This window comes from Zeus faber, assembly GCF_960531495.2.
Source record: "Zeus faber genome assembly, chromosome: 15".
NCBI lineage: Eukaryota > Metazoa > Chordata > Actinopteri > Zeiformes > Zeidae > Zeus > Zeus faber.
The window spans coordinates 294,762-310,457 of NC_137194.1; the positions used below are offsets into that span (position 1 = coordinate 294,762).

General features: G+C 43.1%; 1 protein-coding gene across 3 annotated transcripts; it reads right to left on the reverse strand.

The window, feature by feature from the left end:
* Window positions 1-1,645: 1,645 nt before the first annotated feature.
* wdr6 (WD repeat domain 6) lies at window positions 1,646-14,381 on the reverse strand. 3 transcript variants are annotated; one of them, XR_013844531.1, is made up of 10 exons: window positions 14,262-14,377; window positions 14,069-14,140; window positions 13,624-13,770; window positions 10,682-13,394; window positions 10,487-10,564; window positions 10,263-10,379; window positions 9,256-9,451; window positions 7,700-7,769; window positions 2,871-2,942; window positions 1,646-1,862 (listed from the first exon to the last, which is right to left on the reverse strand). XR_013844531.1 is itself a non-coding variant. In XM_080014821.1 (7 exons), exons 2-7 carry the CDS (start codon window positions 14,136-14,138, stop codon window positions 8,464-8,466), a joined length of 4,113 nt encoding a protein of 1,370 aa, XP_079870947.1. In that variant the 5' UTR covers window positions 14,139-14,145; window positions 14,262-14,381; the 3' UTR covers window positions 8,177-8,463. The 3 variants fall into 3 exon arrangements, 2 of the variants coding, with proteins under 2 accessions (XP_079870947.1, XP_079870946.1); XM_080014821.1 differs by lacking the exons at window positions 1,646-1,862; window positions 2,871-2,942; window positions 7,700-7,769 and having other exon boundaries at window positions 8,177-9,451; window positions 14,069-14,145; window positions 14,262-14,381; XM_080014820.1 differs by lacking the exons at window positions 1,646-1,862; window positions 2,871-2,942; window positions 7,700-7,769 and having other exon boundaries at window positions 8,177-9,451.
* Between the last annotated feature and the right edge of the window lie 1,315 nt (window positions 14,382-15,696).

Sequence of the window (15,696 nt, forward strand, 5' to 3'; positions counted from 1 at the left end):
CATTTATTTCTTGTCAGTAGCATATTTAGTTATTGTCAGTTGTTTTTATTTCAGTATTGTATTTATTTTCAGTAGTTTTTATTTATTTTCAGTCGTTTTTTTAATATTATTTAGTTATATTTTATTAAAGTATTTATTTTCATCACTATATTTTCTGTAGTTTATTATATTAGAGTTATATTTAATTATAGTATTTATTTTCAGTAGTTTTATTTATTTTCAGAACTGTATTTATTCAGTACAGGATTTATTTCCTGTCAGTACTGTATTTATTTTCAGTAGTTTTATATTATAATCATATATTATTATAGTATAGTATTTATTTTCAGTACTATATTTTCAGTAGTTTTCATTTATTTTCAGAACTGTACTTATTCAGTACAGTATTTATTTCCTGTCAGTACTGTATTTATTTTCAGTAGTTTTTATTATATTCGTTTTTTTATTATAGTATAGCATTTATTTTCAGTACTATATTTTTAGTAGTTTTCACAACTGTATTCATTCAGTACAGTATTTATTTCCTGTCATTACTGAATTTATTTTCAGTGTTTTTTATTATATTATAGTTATATTTTATTATAGTATAGTATTTTCAGTACTATATTGTCAGTAGTTTTCACAACTGTATTTATTCAGTACAGTATTTATTTCCTGTCAGTACTGTATGTGTCTGAGCAGCAACCCCAGCTCCCGGAGCTGCTCAGCTCGGCTCCGGGCCGTCTGGTGCAGCGGGAGCTCGAAGAAGGAGAAGGTGAAGTTGCGGGTGAAGCTCAGGTTGGTGACAGGACGCAGCGGCGCGAGGCGAGGGGGGTGGGGCAACCGTCGCTGTGGCAACGACCTCCGGCGGGGCGCCCGGAGCTCCCTGCCTCCCCGAGCTGGAGAGGGACAGGATAATAGTAGATATCATATCATTTATTATATGACATCAGAGCTATGGAGAGTTCATCTGGTTCTATAGCTTCCTGCTATGACACTTCATACCAGGGGTTCCCAAACTTCTTATGGGGAGGAACCCCAGTAGGACTAGTGAAGCGGAGAACAGAGGTGAGACCAGGCAAGGGTTTTAGCAGAGTTCCAAAAGTTTGTCAGCACACAGTATTTATGGTGTATTCAGAATGGAAAGCAAATAGGCGTGGTCGAATGTGCAGAAGCCGTGACTTTATCAGTGGTTTAACAGAAGAGGAAACCTCCCTTGTGACTGCCAAGATAATGCTGACACAGGCATTTCTGGTTGATAGGGTCATGGATCATCATGAGGAAAGATGAATACACGGTCAAAATGTCATGGTTCATTCTGGGGATATGAGATAATGATATAAAGAGTATAGATCATAACAACGAGGCTCTGACACCAGTATGTCTATAATATAATATGATATGATTTAATGCCATGAAATACTCATGACCAAGACACACCAGAGCTAATTAAAACTTGTCACAAAAATGAAGTGGTATGTCAAACAAACATTTAACATTTAGTAACACCATAAGCAAAACTTTAAATTGAGAAAACAAAAATCCACAGATTTATTCAATCCTACCCGTGTTCTCCGGAGGGGCCTTGGCAGGCACAGCTTGAGTCTTGAAGTTGGGATTTGAAGCCACCGCGTCGGTATGCCGTCGCCCACCCCCTACCGTGGGTGGTGCGGGCCGGGGACCGGAGGTGGGAGGTGGTGGTGGAGGTGGAGCAGGAATAGAAGTGAAGGAGGATTCTGAGAGAGAGAGGCCTCCCCAGGGAGCCATGGCGCTATCGGAGAAGAGCTGGGTGGGCGGGGCTGTCGGCCGGGGTTGAGAGTTGGAAGAGGAGGGCGGAGGGTGAGGATGAAGACCACCCTTCCTCAGTCTGGAGTAGGGGGCAGCTGAGGAGGAGAGAGAGAAACAGAGAGAGGGAGAGACACGGGAACAGAAACAATCATATCTCCTTGTTCCTCCATTACCAGTTAATGTCTTTTGTTATTCATTCCATTTAATAAAAAAGGATTGGTCTTGTATTTAAACCATATTGCATGAATGTTAAAAACAAACAAAAGAGTTTAAACATTTTTTTTTTGCTGTGTTCTAAATGGTTTAGGGTGGTAGTTTGGGGGAGGAACACGATAAACTTGTTCTGTTCGGAGCAAACCAATTTCAAAAAAGGAATATCTTTTAAACCCTGGTTGTGTCAAACAATCGTGATAAATATATATGTATATATCAAAAAATATATATGAGAAGCTTCGGAAAAATAAAGCCAAGTATAATGTCACTGCTGATTAGATTCATATTGATCCCTGATATCATATTAATGTCTCTCATGGATGGAAGCAGTGAGTGTGACCTCTGACCTCATTAAAGTGTTCTCTCATCTCATCTTAACCTCACGACAGCAGCCCCACAACGCTGCACTGAATCATGATGGCTAAACATTCCCCTGATCCTCTCTCTGCCGTCCTGCAGCGCTCAGTGTGTTCCTCTCTCTCTATGCTGCAGTGTCCAGCGTCTCTTTGGCTGCTTCTGTTTACTGTCTGTGTCGGACGCCTTTTTCCCAGAGGGCGGGTCACAGTGGATGTTTAACTCTGCATTCACTACCAGTTTGACAAAAAAAGAATAGGGTTATGGATCAGGGGTTCTAGATTAAACAATAGCTTTTGCCCTCACAGACCCCAAAAATCAAACCTGATCCCATCTCAGACTCTATTTAGAAAGCAATACTTTTCATGTATTTATTAGCAGGCATTACAATACATTATATATTAGTCATGGATAATATTTGAACTAACAAACATGTGGAATTTTTGAACCAATATTTGATTTGAGTTCAGCATTCTGAACCTGAACCAGAATCTGTTCTCCAGATCGCATGAACAGAATGGATTATTATGGATTACCTGCGTTTTTTCCGGGGAACGATCCAATCGGAGGCAGCCGCTCCTGTGACATCACGGAGGTGGTGCGGAAATCTGTCGATCGACATTAGAGACATGTTCCAAACCGGGAGAATGCTTATTCAATATACAACAATATACAACACATACTGAATAAATGTCTTTTCACTGTAATACTGATCCACCAATCAGCTCCCAAAGCAGTACAGGCAGACCAGCGTCTGATCAGGACCAACCTGGTTAGTTTGGGGTCAATTGGACGTAATGATTGAGATATAACCAATTTGTTTCCATTAGAGACGTGTTAAACCTTTCATGTGAGATCTGACACTTTCTATACATCTGATATACATACAATACACAGATGTTCAAACGAAAGCCCTGCCGACATCAAGCAGGTAAGATGACACACACACACACACAGTTCGTAACCACTCCAGAGCGATGGAGTCTATGCCACGCACAAACAGATATCATACAGATACAAATAGTATAATATCTGATGTGATTTTAGTCCGCAGGGGTGGTTAGTAACTTATTACACCGAAGTTATTACTGGTACTTATTGAAAGTGACCTTGGACAAAGTGTCGTAATGTAACATAGTAACTAGTTACTTTCACACAAGTATCCTGAAGAAATTGTACATTGTTTCGGAAAAGTTTTTATTTTTAACTTGATATTTGTATAGTTGCAAGACAATAACATACTTTTTACTCAATTAGATTGTGTCTTTTCTCACTACATTAAAAAAAAATCCTTCAGTGAAATCTTTCCTTCCTCTTCCCAATATTACTGGTAGTTACTGGTTCTTGAGAAATGATTTGACAGAAGTCCTTAATCATAATAATTATAATAATAATAATAAAAATAGCTGCAAGCAGCAATACACGGGGTCCATTATCGACACCAATTACAACTTTTTGAGTGCCCGTGGAACGTAACATATAAGTTTGTGCTGTCGCTCCTCTTTACATCAGCATTACTACTAAAACGAGTTACAATTTTCAGAGTTTCCTTTGAACGCTGCATCGGCTGAGGTAATAACGCAGTGAGTCTTGGTGACACGCAGAATCACTAATACAAGGATCCACTTGTTGTGTGTTGTGACTTTATCCTGAAAAAGACAAGGTGTCTATCTACTTCCTGTCAGGTCCCTGTCTACTTCCTGTCAGGTCCCCGTCTACTTCTTGTCAGATCACTGTCTACTTCCTGTAGTCCACAGAGTCCTGCCTCACCGTGTCTTTGTGTAAGGAAATCACTCCGTGTGGAAGTTTCCAACAAACAGATTCAACACTGCATGTCCCTCACAGACATTTCATCCACTTTAAATTTTGGGACTAAAATAAAACGGACACGAACCATTGCTTTGGAGCTGGAAGCCAACTCCATGTGTGAGGTCACAAACACAGAATATGTTTTGGACTGTTTTCCCCTTCTACAGTTTGTGTGTTACGACTGGCTACAAATCTGCAAAATAAAGAGCGACATGGTACCGCGTCTAACACTGGGTAAGATGAACAGAATGCCTTTATTTACAAAAAGGGCAAAATCAATAAAATATCAAACGAAAAGCCCTGCCGACATCAAGCAGGTAAGATGACACACACACGCACACAGTTCGTAATCACTCCAGAGCGATGGAGTCTACACCACGCACAATCTGAATACGGGTCCAAAGCCACATCCTGCACATACATGTATATAATGAATTCCACCACCCAAACAGAAGTTTTAGAACCTTGGCGTCCCAGCCAAGCATGAACGTTCTGCTACTTCCAGTAAAACTTCATTGGTTTTTCACTAATTCCTGCTCCAAATGTAGATCGATAAGGATCAAACTTGAACCACAAGATGTCTGAAATGCCCTGGTTCTAAAGAGACCTCAACCATGTCCGTGGGTTTAGCGATTGTCGTGGACTCACTTTCACCCCAAAAAATGCCAAGGAGAATAACGATAGAAATCCGAACAATAATGGCGTTGTGGGCTGGAATCCTTTAAATAATAATAATAACAACAACAACAACAACAACAACAACAACAACAACAACAACAACAATAATAAAAATAATAACAATAATAATTATAATAACCTCTATGTACTCTGCCCACCTCAGTTTGCTCTCAGGCTGCATGCATCAGTTATCACACTATCAAATATCACACCAAACATACATGTGATGGGAATCACTGTTTTGTTCAAATAAAACATGATCGGATCATTCGTTTGTAATGCATGTATTATCTCAAAGAACAACATTGTTCAAGTGGAAAACATTATCTCCATCTACACTCTAAAATTGTCATCGGGAGTCATAGTGTTAAATATTAAGTGATTAAAAAGTGAGCCAAAAGCTGAGATACAGCGTGTGTGTGTGTGTGTATGTGTGTGTGTGTGTGTGTGTATACCTCTTTGAAGAGGCTGTGGAAGTTCTTTCTTTCTCCAGGAAGCCTCCACTCCTCATGCCCAGGGGAACCTGGAGGGTTCTACTGGGTTAAGTGATGCATTAGTCTCTTTCTCTCTCTCTCTCCCCCTCCCTCTCTCTCTCTCTCTCCACCCCCTTCTCCACCCTCTCTCTCAATGACCAGCTGCTCCAACTGTTCCTAAAAGCTCTCAAGGATCCTCATCACAGCAGGTTTGCAGGTCTGTTCTACAACCGCAGCCAAGAGCAACATCTCTCTCTCTCTCTCTCTCTCTCATTCATTTATTCATTCCTTGGCTCCACTCCACTTTGTTCATTCATTTGTTCTCTCTTTCTCATTTTTCTTTCAAAGCTAGTACTAGAACCGTACAAGGAAAGACCAGCACGCTCTCCCTGAATTCTCTCAGCTCCAAACATACTGAATGAAGGGACATCGGAAGACTCCAGGATCACTTGAGACCCTTTCAGAGCGTGACGCATCATATCATGGACATGTTCTTAAATTACACATCTGCTCCATCTTCACCTTGTAACCCTAATTATATTACACTGTGGCAGTTTTTCCTACCACAGGCCACCCAAATGGTGTGTTCAGGGATCTCCGGCACAGAGACACAGAAGACAGGGGGTTGTAAACACCAGTTTATTGTAGAGAGAAGGCCAGCTGGAATTAGCCAGAAGATACGTCATGATGCGTCATGACAGGGCTCCAAACCTGTTAAACCAACCAATGAGCAACAGGTATGCAGCCACCCTGATCCCAATCACCTAGATCCAGGTCAGGTGTGGCTGCTCAAACCACACCACATACATGTATCAAGCCAGTGGGGACAACTACAGCAGAAATAAGATCAATTATGTCCCAATGAGTTGATTACCCTGGAAAGCATATATAGATCTGAGTGTCAGTCTTGTTTTCCAGAATTACAACACAGATCACTTTTCATCTTTGTCCCAAAATGTAAGGCGTCACAGCAGAGGCGTGTGGGCCCGAGTCACTGCCCAAGAGGTCCGGTTAAAACGAGCATCTGGGTGTCGGGGAGAGATGAAAACCCGGGAGACGGCAGAGGCTCAAGTTCAGAAATGCGCCGCTTCCAAATTCCTCTCATGTCGAGATGAGATGGTGGAAGTAATTTATTTAGTGTTCAGGCGTCATGGTTTTAACGTTAGTAAACTGGTTTTGACATGTGCATCTCTGTCTTCATTTTCTATATTTATTATTTCTTCCCTACCCTCGCCGTGACAACGAAGGAGCATGCAATCTCTCTCATCCTCTTCTTATGCACTTCTTCCTCTCTCTTTCCATCAGTGTTGCTCTTTCCTCTATTCTTTTTTTCTATTTACCCTGTATTCTCCGACACACTTTCTTTTTCTACTCTTTTGTTCTCCCTTTCTATTGCTTGTGGCATCATCTCTCTCTCTCTCTCTTGCTTTCTCTCTCTCTCTTGCTCTCTCTCTCTGAGAGATGTTTGCAGTACAAAGGGAACAAGAGATGGGGCTGAAATATTGATGTTACCAGCGCTGTCGGCCCCTTTAACGGGTTTGGAACTCTGCGACATGCAACAAGGTTTTTATCATCCAATTCCAATCATTTCAGTAAAACAACAACAGAGCTGCCATGTTCCACTGCTTGTTTGGCTGTGACTTAAAAACATTACAGTTTCAAGATTCAAGATTTTTATTTGTCACATACATATACATACTTCCATACATATATGCAGTGAAATGTAATACAATTTATACAATTTAATTGAATGGGGCTGGAAAAGATGCTGAACTGAAAGAGATACTAACAACAACAACAAAAAAACGTCCCTGGACAAGAGGTCCTAAAACTAATGTAAACAGAAAATAAAATATTGAAAAAGTATCGAAAATAAAACAAATTTGAAAAACTTGTGCACCCATGCACAGACAGACATGTTCCTTGAACATAAAATTTCCCATATCTCCGATGCTTCATCTGACGTTTAGATCCAGACATGCGCGCACACACACACACACGACGTGTAATACTGCATGTCAACACACACATACATAGTGTGCCTAGTATTGTATATTTCTACATGCAGAAATATACAATTTTTTATCGAGATGGCATTTGGCATCATACCTCAACACACACAGGGCACAGGTGCTCCCATGCACGTGCTGCTAGCTGTCTAACACCTCATCACGTTCAGCTTAATTGGTATTCTGGGACACGCACGCACGCGCACACGCACACAAAATGCTAATCATCCTACACATGGCCCATCAGATCTCCACTTGAAATATATTTGCATTTTTGAGGAGCACATTTTCTTTCAGTTGTCAACATCAGCAGCATTAAATTGGCATTGAAGACCACACACGCACGTACACACACAGAAACATTTTGATCATAAAAAGAGAAAATAAAGCACTCACTAGAAAAGTCGTTCTTTTACTGCGCAGGTTCGAATCCCACCGACAGCGGCCGCAGCGTCTAGTGGAATATCTGGAAAAAACATTGGAAGAGGTTAAAATAACCAGAAATACATGATGATACGGCTGGAGTCAAACCTGGGGGTACACATGACAACAATGCTTATATTTATTGCAACTAAATAACTTCATTTAAACAGTAATTTCTGATTCATATTTTGTAATATATTTAATGGACATATTTGTGGTTGCGTATTTTTTTATACATTTTGATGTATTTTATTATCATAAGACACATTTTAATGGATTTTATTGGATACATTATCATCTATTTTTGTCCATCTCTGTTCAAGCGCACACGCACACGCACACGCACACACACACCATTCCCAGAACGACGACAATTTTCTTCCCAATGGGAGTGAAATACAGAAAACGCTAAAACGGGATTTGGGCCAACCATTGTTTATTTTTTGTCTTGCTTACTGGATGAGATTCATCCAGCATCCAGATTCATTATGACAGAAAAACAAGTGCCATCAATTTGACGGGAAAGCCTTTAAAATTATTTATTTTCTGTGATTGATATCAACGGCTTATGGGAGACAAAACAAACGTGACCTTGTGATGAATACAGAATACATCAAACTCCATTACATGATGTAATTAATTAAAAAAAACATTTATTAAAAACATATGACATTAAAATGTTATCAAGGAGGTGGTTGATTGATTTTGGAACTGTCTGATGCAATTTATAAATCATTTTAAATGACTGTGTTCATGTTCTTCACTTCATCGTTAGTCACTTTGTCGTTTTTGTTTCTTTTTTCATCTCCATTCTCTCGTTCCATCTCTGCATTTTCCACCTTTAGGAGCTGGAAGCCCTGACCGCACACCAGCACCCACCCCACCCTCTCAGCCTCACGGGAGGTCTTACTGCCTGTCTCACCCCTGCTCCCACAACCTCTATCACCACCTGGCTCACTGTTGCCGTCCGTCTCACATGAACCCGTCTCACTCTCTGTCTCAGAAGCCCGGAAACCTGTCTGTCTCACCTCTCGAGGTAAGGCAGCTGTCTCACACTTTTCCTCACTCTGTCTCTCTTCCCTAATTTCAGACATGCTCTCGCCCTCCCCCCAAGCGGCCAGGCCAGCAGCATCCGCTACATGTGAGTATATTGTCCCTGTGTGGTGGATGCCGGTACTACACATCTTCCACAGGCAGACCCTCTGGTCTGGGGAGGTGGAGACAAGGAGCCCAGGAGCCAGGAGCCCCAGGGCCGTCAGAGGGGCAGCGTGGGCCGAGCGGGCGCAAGACTGGGAGAGAAGGGAGAGACGGGGGAGGGCAGCAGGATGTGTCTGGTTCTGGGACCATGGCTGCTGAGCCAGAGGACTGGACTGGAATTGGACCTGGGGTGAGATGTGGGTCTGGGTTTGGTGTTGACCGTCCTCAGTCTCTGGCATCTCTGTGCTGTCCTCTAGCTCAACCTCTGGGTACTGCACCCTAATCACAGACAAACTCAGCTGTCCATCATCCCCTCCGCTAGCGACAGTTACCAGGCAACCGGCTTCTTGCGATTGTGTTCTCTCCACCCAAACAGCCAATGAGTTGACGCCGTTCTGGTGGGCGGGGATGCTGAGGCAGGGGTTTGGTAGCAGTGGAGCATCACCCAAACCGCTGGTCAATAAGGTAGAAGCTGCAGTGAGGTCCCACACGGCAATGTTTCCATCAGTAGCAGCACTGAACAGAAACCTGGATTTGAAGGAATCAGGGAGGGGAAGGTGAAAATATTGCTTCTTATTTGCATGTTTTTCAAAAGTAGTGAAGGAATACTGCAGCACTTTTCAGGTTTCAAGTTTATTGTCATGTGAAAAATATTACAGCAAGAGTCACGTTAGCAATAGAACTTCTCGTTCTATCTCAACGATCTAAGTAGAATGGGTAATAAGAATATGTATAAAATAGTAAGTAGTAGTAAAAAAGTCATAGCAATTTAGAAAAAAGAAAAATCAAGCACTATAAACAATATTTACACTGTAAAATATATCCAGATGAAATATAAATCTGGTCATGTGGATTGTGTTATCCACCATAAGTTCAGAAATATATCCATATCCTATTGCCAACTCAACTTACAAGATTTTGGTTTCATGTTTGTCTTTCATATTATGAAATGAAAACACAAACACACCTACTTCAGTTTCACCATCAGGAATCATACCTGGCAGTAACATGCATCACCATGAACCACAATTCCCTGATTAATATCCAAATAACCAAGCTGTTGTTTGTGTTTTTGAAGTTCTCAGAAGTTATTTGATATTCCTCTGCCATTGCTCAAGTTTGGCTGTGACTGTTTCTCTCCACTGTCTAGAAATGTCTTTGAATGTCGCCTGGTTGTGGTTTTGTATTTGTTAATTCCATTTGAAAAGAGGAAGCACCATTATTTAAATTTGGTATACCAAATAGTATGCTGCCATGCCATTTTGGGGAACATCCTCCCATCACAAGATGAACTCAGTTTGGGTGCTGGTCTAACAGAGTTTAGGAATCCTTGGCTCACCTGTTGCCGCTTCCATCGTGCAGACAGCAGGTGGAGACACTGAGCACACAGCGCTGATGGTAGAAGCTCTCCCACTGCAGGTCAATGTCACCTTTTACCTCACTTATTAAGAATAACCTGAAAAATACAGGGATCAAAGAAAGAGGTGAGCAAAGGGAGGAGTAGGTGCAGTACTGGCAGGAAGACACCCTTGTCAAAACGGAGAGTTGGCTGATAACACTGACCTGACGGCTCCATCGCTGCAGGCTAAAGCCAGATGAGCACTGTCTGTGTCCTCCTCCAGCACCGCTACAGACATGTACCTGGAGACAGAGAGATAGACAGACAGAGGACAGTTTGAACAGGTTCAGATGAAGAGCTACCGTCCAAAGGTAAAGAACAGTAAACCTATTTTGGGTAACCACTCTCCAACATCTTGCCTTGTTTCTGGGTCCATCTTCACCATCTTGTGTCGGTTCCTCCTGCTCTCCCACTGCTCGTCCAATCGGTGACGGGCCACCTGGATCACCTGGCAGGAAGGAACCCTCCTCTGTCCGTCCCAGCCAATCAGCAGCCGGTAACATTGAATTTGAGCCCGCCCCCCGGCGGAGACGAGCAGGGCAGAGAGTGACCGTCTCCCTATTCTCACCCGTGTCACGGTGGTCAGGGTCCGGACGCTGGAGATGTGGTCGGTGATGACAGAGAGAACTTGGACTGTGCCAGAGTTCGGCTGGACGGCCAGTACAGTCAGACTGGTGTCCTCTCCACCTGTCACCACCACCTCCCACTTCTCATTCCCAGTTCCCCCCATGCTCCCAAGCCTGCACACACAACCGATCCCTCTGCCATGAAGGCCCTCTCTCAGTCCCAGAGCCCTGGCCTTCCCTACCAGCTCCTCCGTTGGGGACTGTGAGGAGATGACGGCGCCTTGCTTGATGAAGACCAGAGCTCCGTAGCCGGGCCACAATCCTCTGCAGGGCGGCCAGAGACTCCAGGAGCGATGTCCCCCGCCGCAGGGCACCGCCAACAGCCTCGCCTGCTTCACCGGGTCCCAAACAACAAAGTGCGCCGAGTGGAACCCGGCAATCACAAAACGACACTCTCTTCCTACATTCTCTCTCTCATCTCCTCCTACCACATTCTCTTTGTTCATCCGGATTCTTTCATTGGTCATGTAGTGGTTCTCAGAGCTCTGACCTTCATGTTCTTCTTCCCACTTGCACTCCACCGAGCATTCTGTTTCCAAGATCAGAACCCTCTCGAGCCACTCCATGCCCCTGCAGGCCCGCTGGACCCTTAGCATCTCCAGACGAAGTGTCCCGTCGACCCCTGAAGACTTTTCGTCACCACTTGGTTTGTTTCCCCTCGAGAGCGGCTCCAGGCTCACAGGGCTAATCCTGAAGATCCTAACGTAGCCATCCCTGCCGCAGCTGTAGAAGATCCCCAGGTGTTCACACACAGACGTCACCCCTTGTTTCCCATGGACCCCAAATAGACAGCTCAGTGACTGGAGGGGCGACCATCGTCTTTTGTTTTCTTGTTTACAATTTCCATTTTGACAGTTTTTATTTTCGTTATCCATTCCTTCACCCTTATCGTTCTCTCTCGCAATGATGCTGAAATTCTCTGTTACCGAATCTTGATTTACTACTTTATCCATTCTTTCTTGAAACAAAAGCAGGGACCCTCGCCTGTCCCCACACACCCACAGCACCCCCTGTGGACCTTTGTGGAGGAGCACCGCAGCATTCAACCATCTTTTGGCACAAGGCGGCAAAAGGAAGGGAGGGAGGGACACAGCATTGAGAACCAAGCAAGACTTTTCGTCCATCTCTACCTCCATATACCAACGGTGCACAAGCCCATTGGCCCCGGATGCAAGCAAAAAGCTGCTGTGTCGCTCCTGCCCCTCCACCCAAGTAAGGCTGTGGATCTTCCCTTCACCTCCTTTGAGGAGCACGCCAGACTGGGGCTCAGAAATGGAGAAGACCTGAATTCCACCATTGCGGTTACCCACAGCACACAGATGAGCTGTGAACGGTGAGTCCTTCACCCCTACTGTCAACGTTTCCATGACGCAGTAGGACTGAAACTCAGGAGTCCCCTGCCAGAGCGGCTCCCACTGTCCGTTGGAGTAGCACCGGTAAACGACCCCCAGGTCAGTGCACACTACGACCTTACTCTGAGTCCAACTGGAATTTCCATCTTCTCCTGTCAGGACACACACCGCCTTGGGCATGCCTTGTCCAGAGAACTTCAGGTCCGATAGGGTTTCTGTCTCCCCCTCCGCCTCTTCTTTGTTCTTCTCTTTCTCTTTGTTCTCGTCAACCTTCCACAGCTTAACTCCTCCATCCGCACCCCCTGTAGCCACCCACCTACCTAGCTTTCCTTGGTCCGCTTTACCTGTGCTCACGGCGAGGGCCCGGACCCCACCTGCTCGGTGCCCCTTCAATGTCCGGACCACTTTAGCGCCGTTGGCCCAGTCCCAGACCAGACAGGTCCCGTCTTCCCCAGCACTATAAACCTTCCCCGGGGAAAGGTGCACGGAGAACACCCTCGCCTGGTGGCCATACAGTACCCTCAAGCAGATAGGGTTTGAGTCCCCACATTTCCCATGTGGCCCACCCAAAACACCGACACCCCACACTCTGACACTACGGTCATCAGAGGCCGAAGCCAGCCACCCCTTTTCCTGAAGGTAGGAGATGCTGAAGATGACTCCACTGTGCCCGAGTAGGCGCCTCTCTACCGGGGATTTGTTTTCAATTCCTGATCCTGGCCTCCACAGAACCAGCTGGTTGAAGACAGTCCCCCCAACTAAGATGGAATCAACCCATGACTGGCCGACCAGGAGCAGGGCGGAATAAAGCAGACACCCTTCCTGGCAGGAGCATTTGACAAGAGTTGTTCCTTCATGCGCTTCAAGGAGAAGAGCACTATTGTGGGCTAAAGCTACGCCAAGGAGTGGATATCTGTCCTCCGTTAGCCAGCGGACATCCAGAATCCAATCCTGTAGCTCCATGAGGGGGCCCTGGGCCTCTAAACGCTGATGGTCCTCACCGTGGAGCTCCGTAGTGAGCCTCAGCAGCTGCACCGCTTTGCCTCCAAACACCACCAAGTCATAATGGTTGGACTCTGTGGTGGAGCTCCCTCCTGGGGTTCAGAGGAGCATCAGAAAAGACTGGACTCAGAAAAATAAGGTTCAATGCATTTGATTGAGAAAGAAATCATTGTCCGTCAAAATAATCAATGAAGTGGAACAGAATTAACTGCTTTCCACACATCTGATATTTCTTTAAAGAAAATAACAAATAACAAAAAAAAAGATTGCATACGGAAAAAAAATGGAAAAGAACAACAATTTAATTTAAGGTAATATCACCTTGTTCCGCATCAGAATTCTGCAGCAGTCTTTTGGCAGGTGGTCTGAGGCGGATACCATGGATACGATAGTGCTTCAGAACGCTCAGAATAGCACTGGATTTAGGATGAGGATGGAGACTGTACACCGTCAGGAAGGGACCCTCGCCTGCCAGGAGATTTAGACGCTGAATTAAGTGTGTGCGTGCTGTTGGTTGAGGGGACACCTGCCCTGCTCATCTAATTTATGTAAGGGAGGGTCAGCCGGGTGTAAGATGCACAAGGACTTGCACTGGAATTTCCCAAACAACAAGAAGATGAAAATATTACGTCTATAATTACATATACACAAATACAAACAGATATAAAGCAAGGTACTGAAACAAGATGTCAGAGAAAGCAGCAACAACAGCGATGATGTGCTTTTGTATGTTAAACAAATGGTTCACATCAAGGGGCAATGTTACCTATCAGTAAGTAATCCTCGGAGAGGAACTCCAAAGCGGTGACCGGAGCGACCAACGCTGCCGTCTTCATGGCTGCCCTGGTGATAAAGACATGTTTACCGGCGGGGTGACGTGGATTGAAAGTACGAATGAGGACTGAAGGGGGAGAGACAAAAGGAAAGTCAACATCCATCCATGTTCTGTGTTGACTTACAGGTTAGCATGCAAGCTAGCATGTGCAGCTAGCGACGACAACGCGGCTTGTACGCGCTGTCGTTCCCTGACACACACACACACACGCACACGCACACACGCACACACACACACACACACACACACACACACACGCGCCCACATCAGTTCGTGTGTGCGTGCGTGTGTGTGTGTGTGTGTGTGTTTCTGTTTGGACCAATCAGAACACGTTATACTTCACAGTCCCGGTGTCGTGCCACAAAGTGATCGTCCGCTACAAAAAGCGCTGGGTGGGCGATATTATGTCAAATATAATCCTCATGAATGAAACCAAGTTTAGAATCATAAACAACATTTCAGTCATACGGTGGGAGCCGCAATCATTCAATCTTGGCGAACTAAAATGAAAAATGTTATTCTTTTGGGAAGTGAAAAACTGCATTTTATGAGTTGTATTGTCCCTTTAAATGTGGTTCAAGCGGTAAACGGACTGGGTGGGCTATGATCTTTAAAATATAAGCTAATAAATAATATGAATAATAAATGAAGCCAGGTCGTGAGGCATCGGAAAACCTTTCAGTGACGAGGGAGGTGCCGCAATCACTTTTTCACTCTTTCTCAATCACTCTTTTTGGCACGACACCGGATCCAAGACGGACGCTGATTGGCTGGGGGTCAACACTGTTGTTGTGGTGGGAACCTCACGTGTTTATATTCCATATAAAATAATGATTTGTATGATTTATGTAAAATATTGTTAATTGATTGAACAAAGTGTGATTTGTTAATATTGTTCATATTGATACGTTTGTTTTGGAAATAAAAGGCCTTTTGGAATGGTCTGCTCTCCGGAGGAACCTTGCAAACAATTTGTTGTCAGTATATTATTATCATTATAATACATTATTATTTCATTATAATATATTATTATTATCATCAAAGTAATACATTATTATTATCATTATAATACATTATTATTATTATTATTATTATTATTATAATTTATAATTATTCTACAACATTATTATTATTATTATACATTATAATTATCATTATAATACATTATTATTATAATTATTATACATTATTATTATTATTATAATACATTGTTATTGTTATGTTATCATTATAATACATCATTATTTCATTATAATACATTATTTTTATTTTAAAATAATAAAGGGATTTAGAATTAAATATATCAATCACATTGTGACACGTTGTTGTCCCTGCAGCGTAAAGATTCTGTTTTCTATTCTATTTAAATTATGTTATTACTGATTAATTAATTAATTAATAATGACTATTCAAGATTAATAATAAATATAATATAAATAATCTCTTGAACTTGAACTTTTTATGAATAATTCATATTATTATAATGATATTAATAGTATGAATATTGTAATATATTGATGTAAATGATCAGTTTGTTGTCATTATTAAATGAACATAAT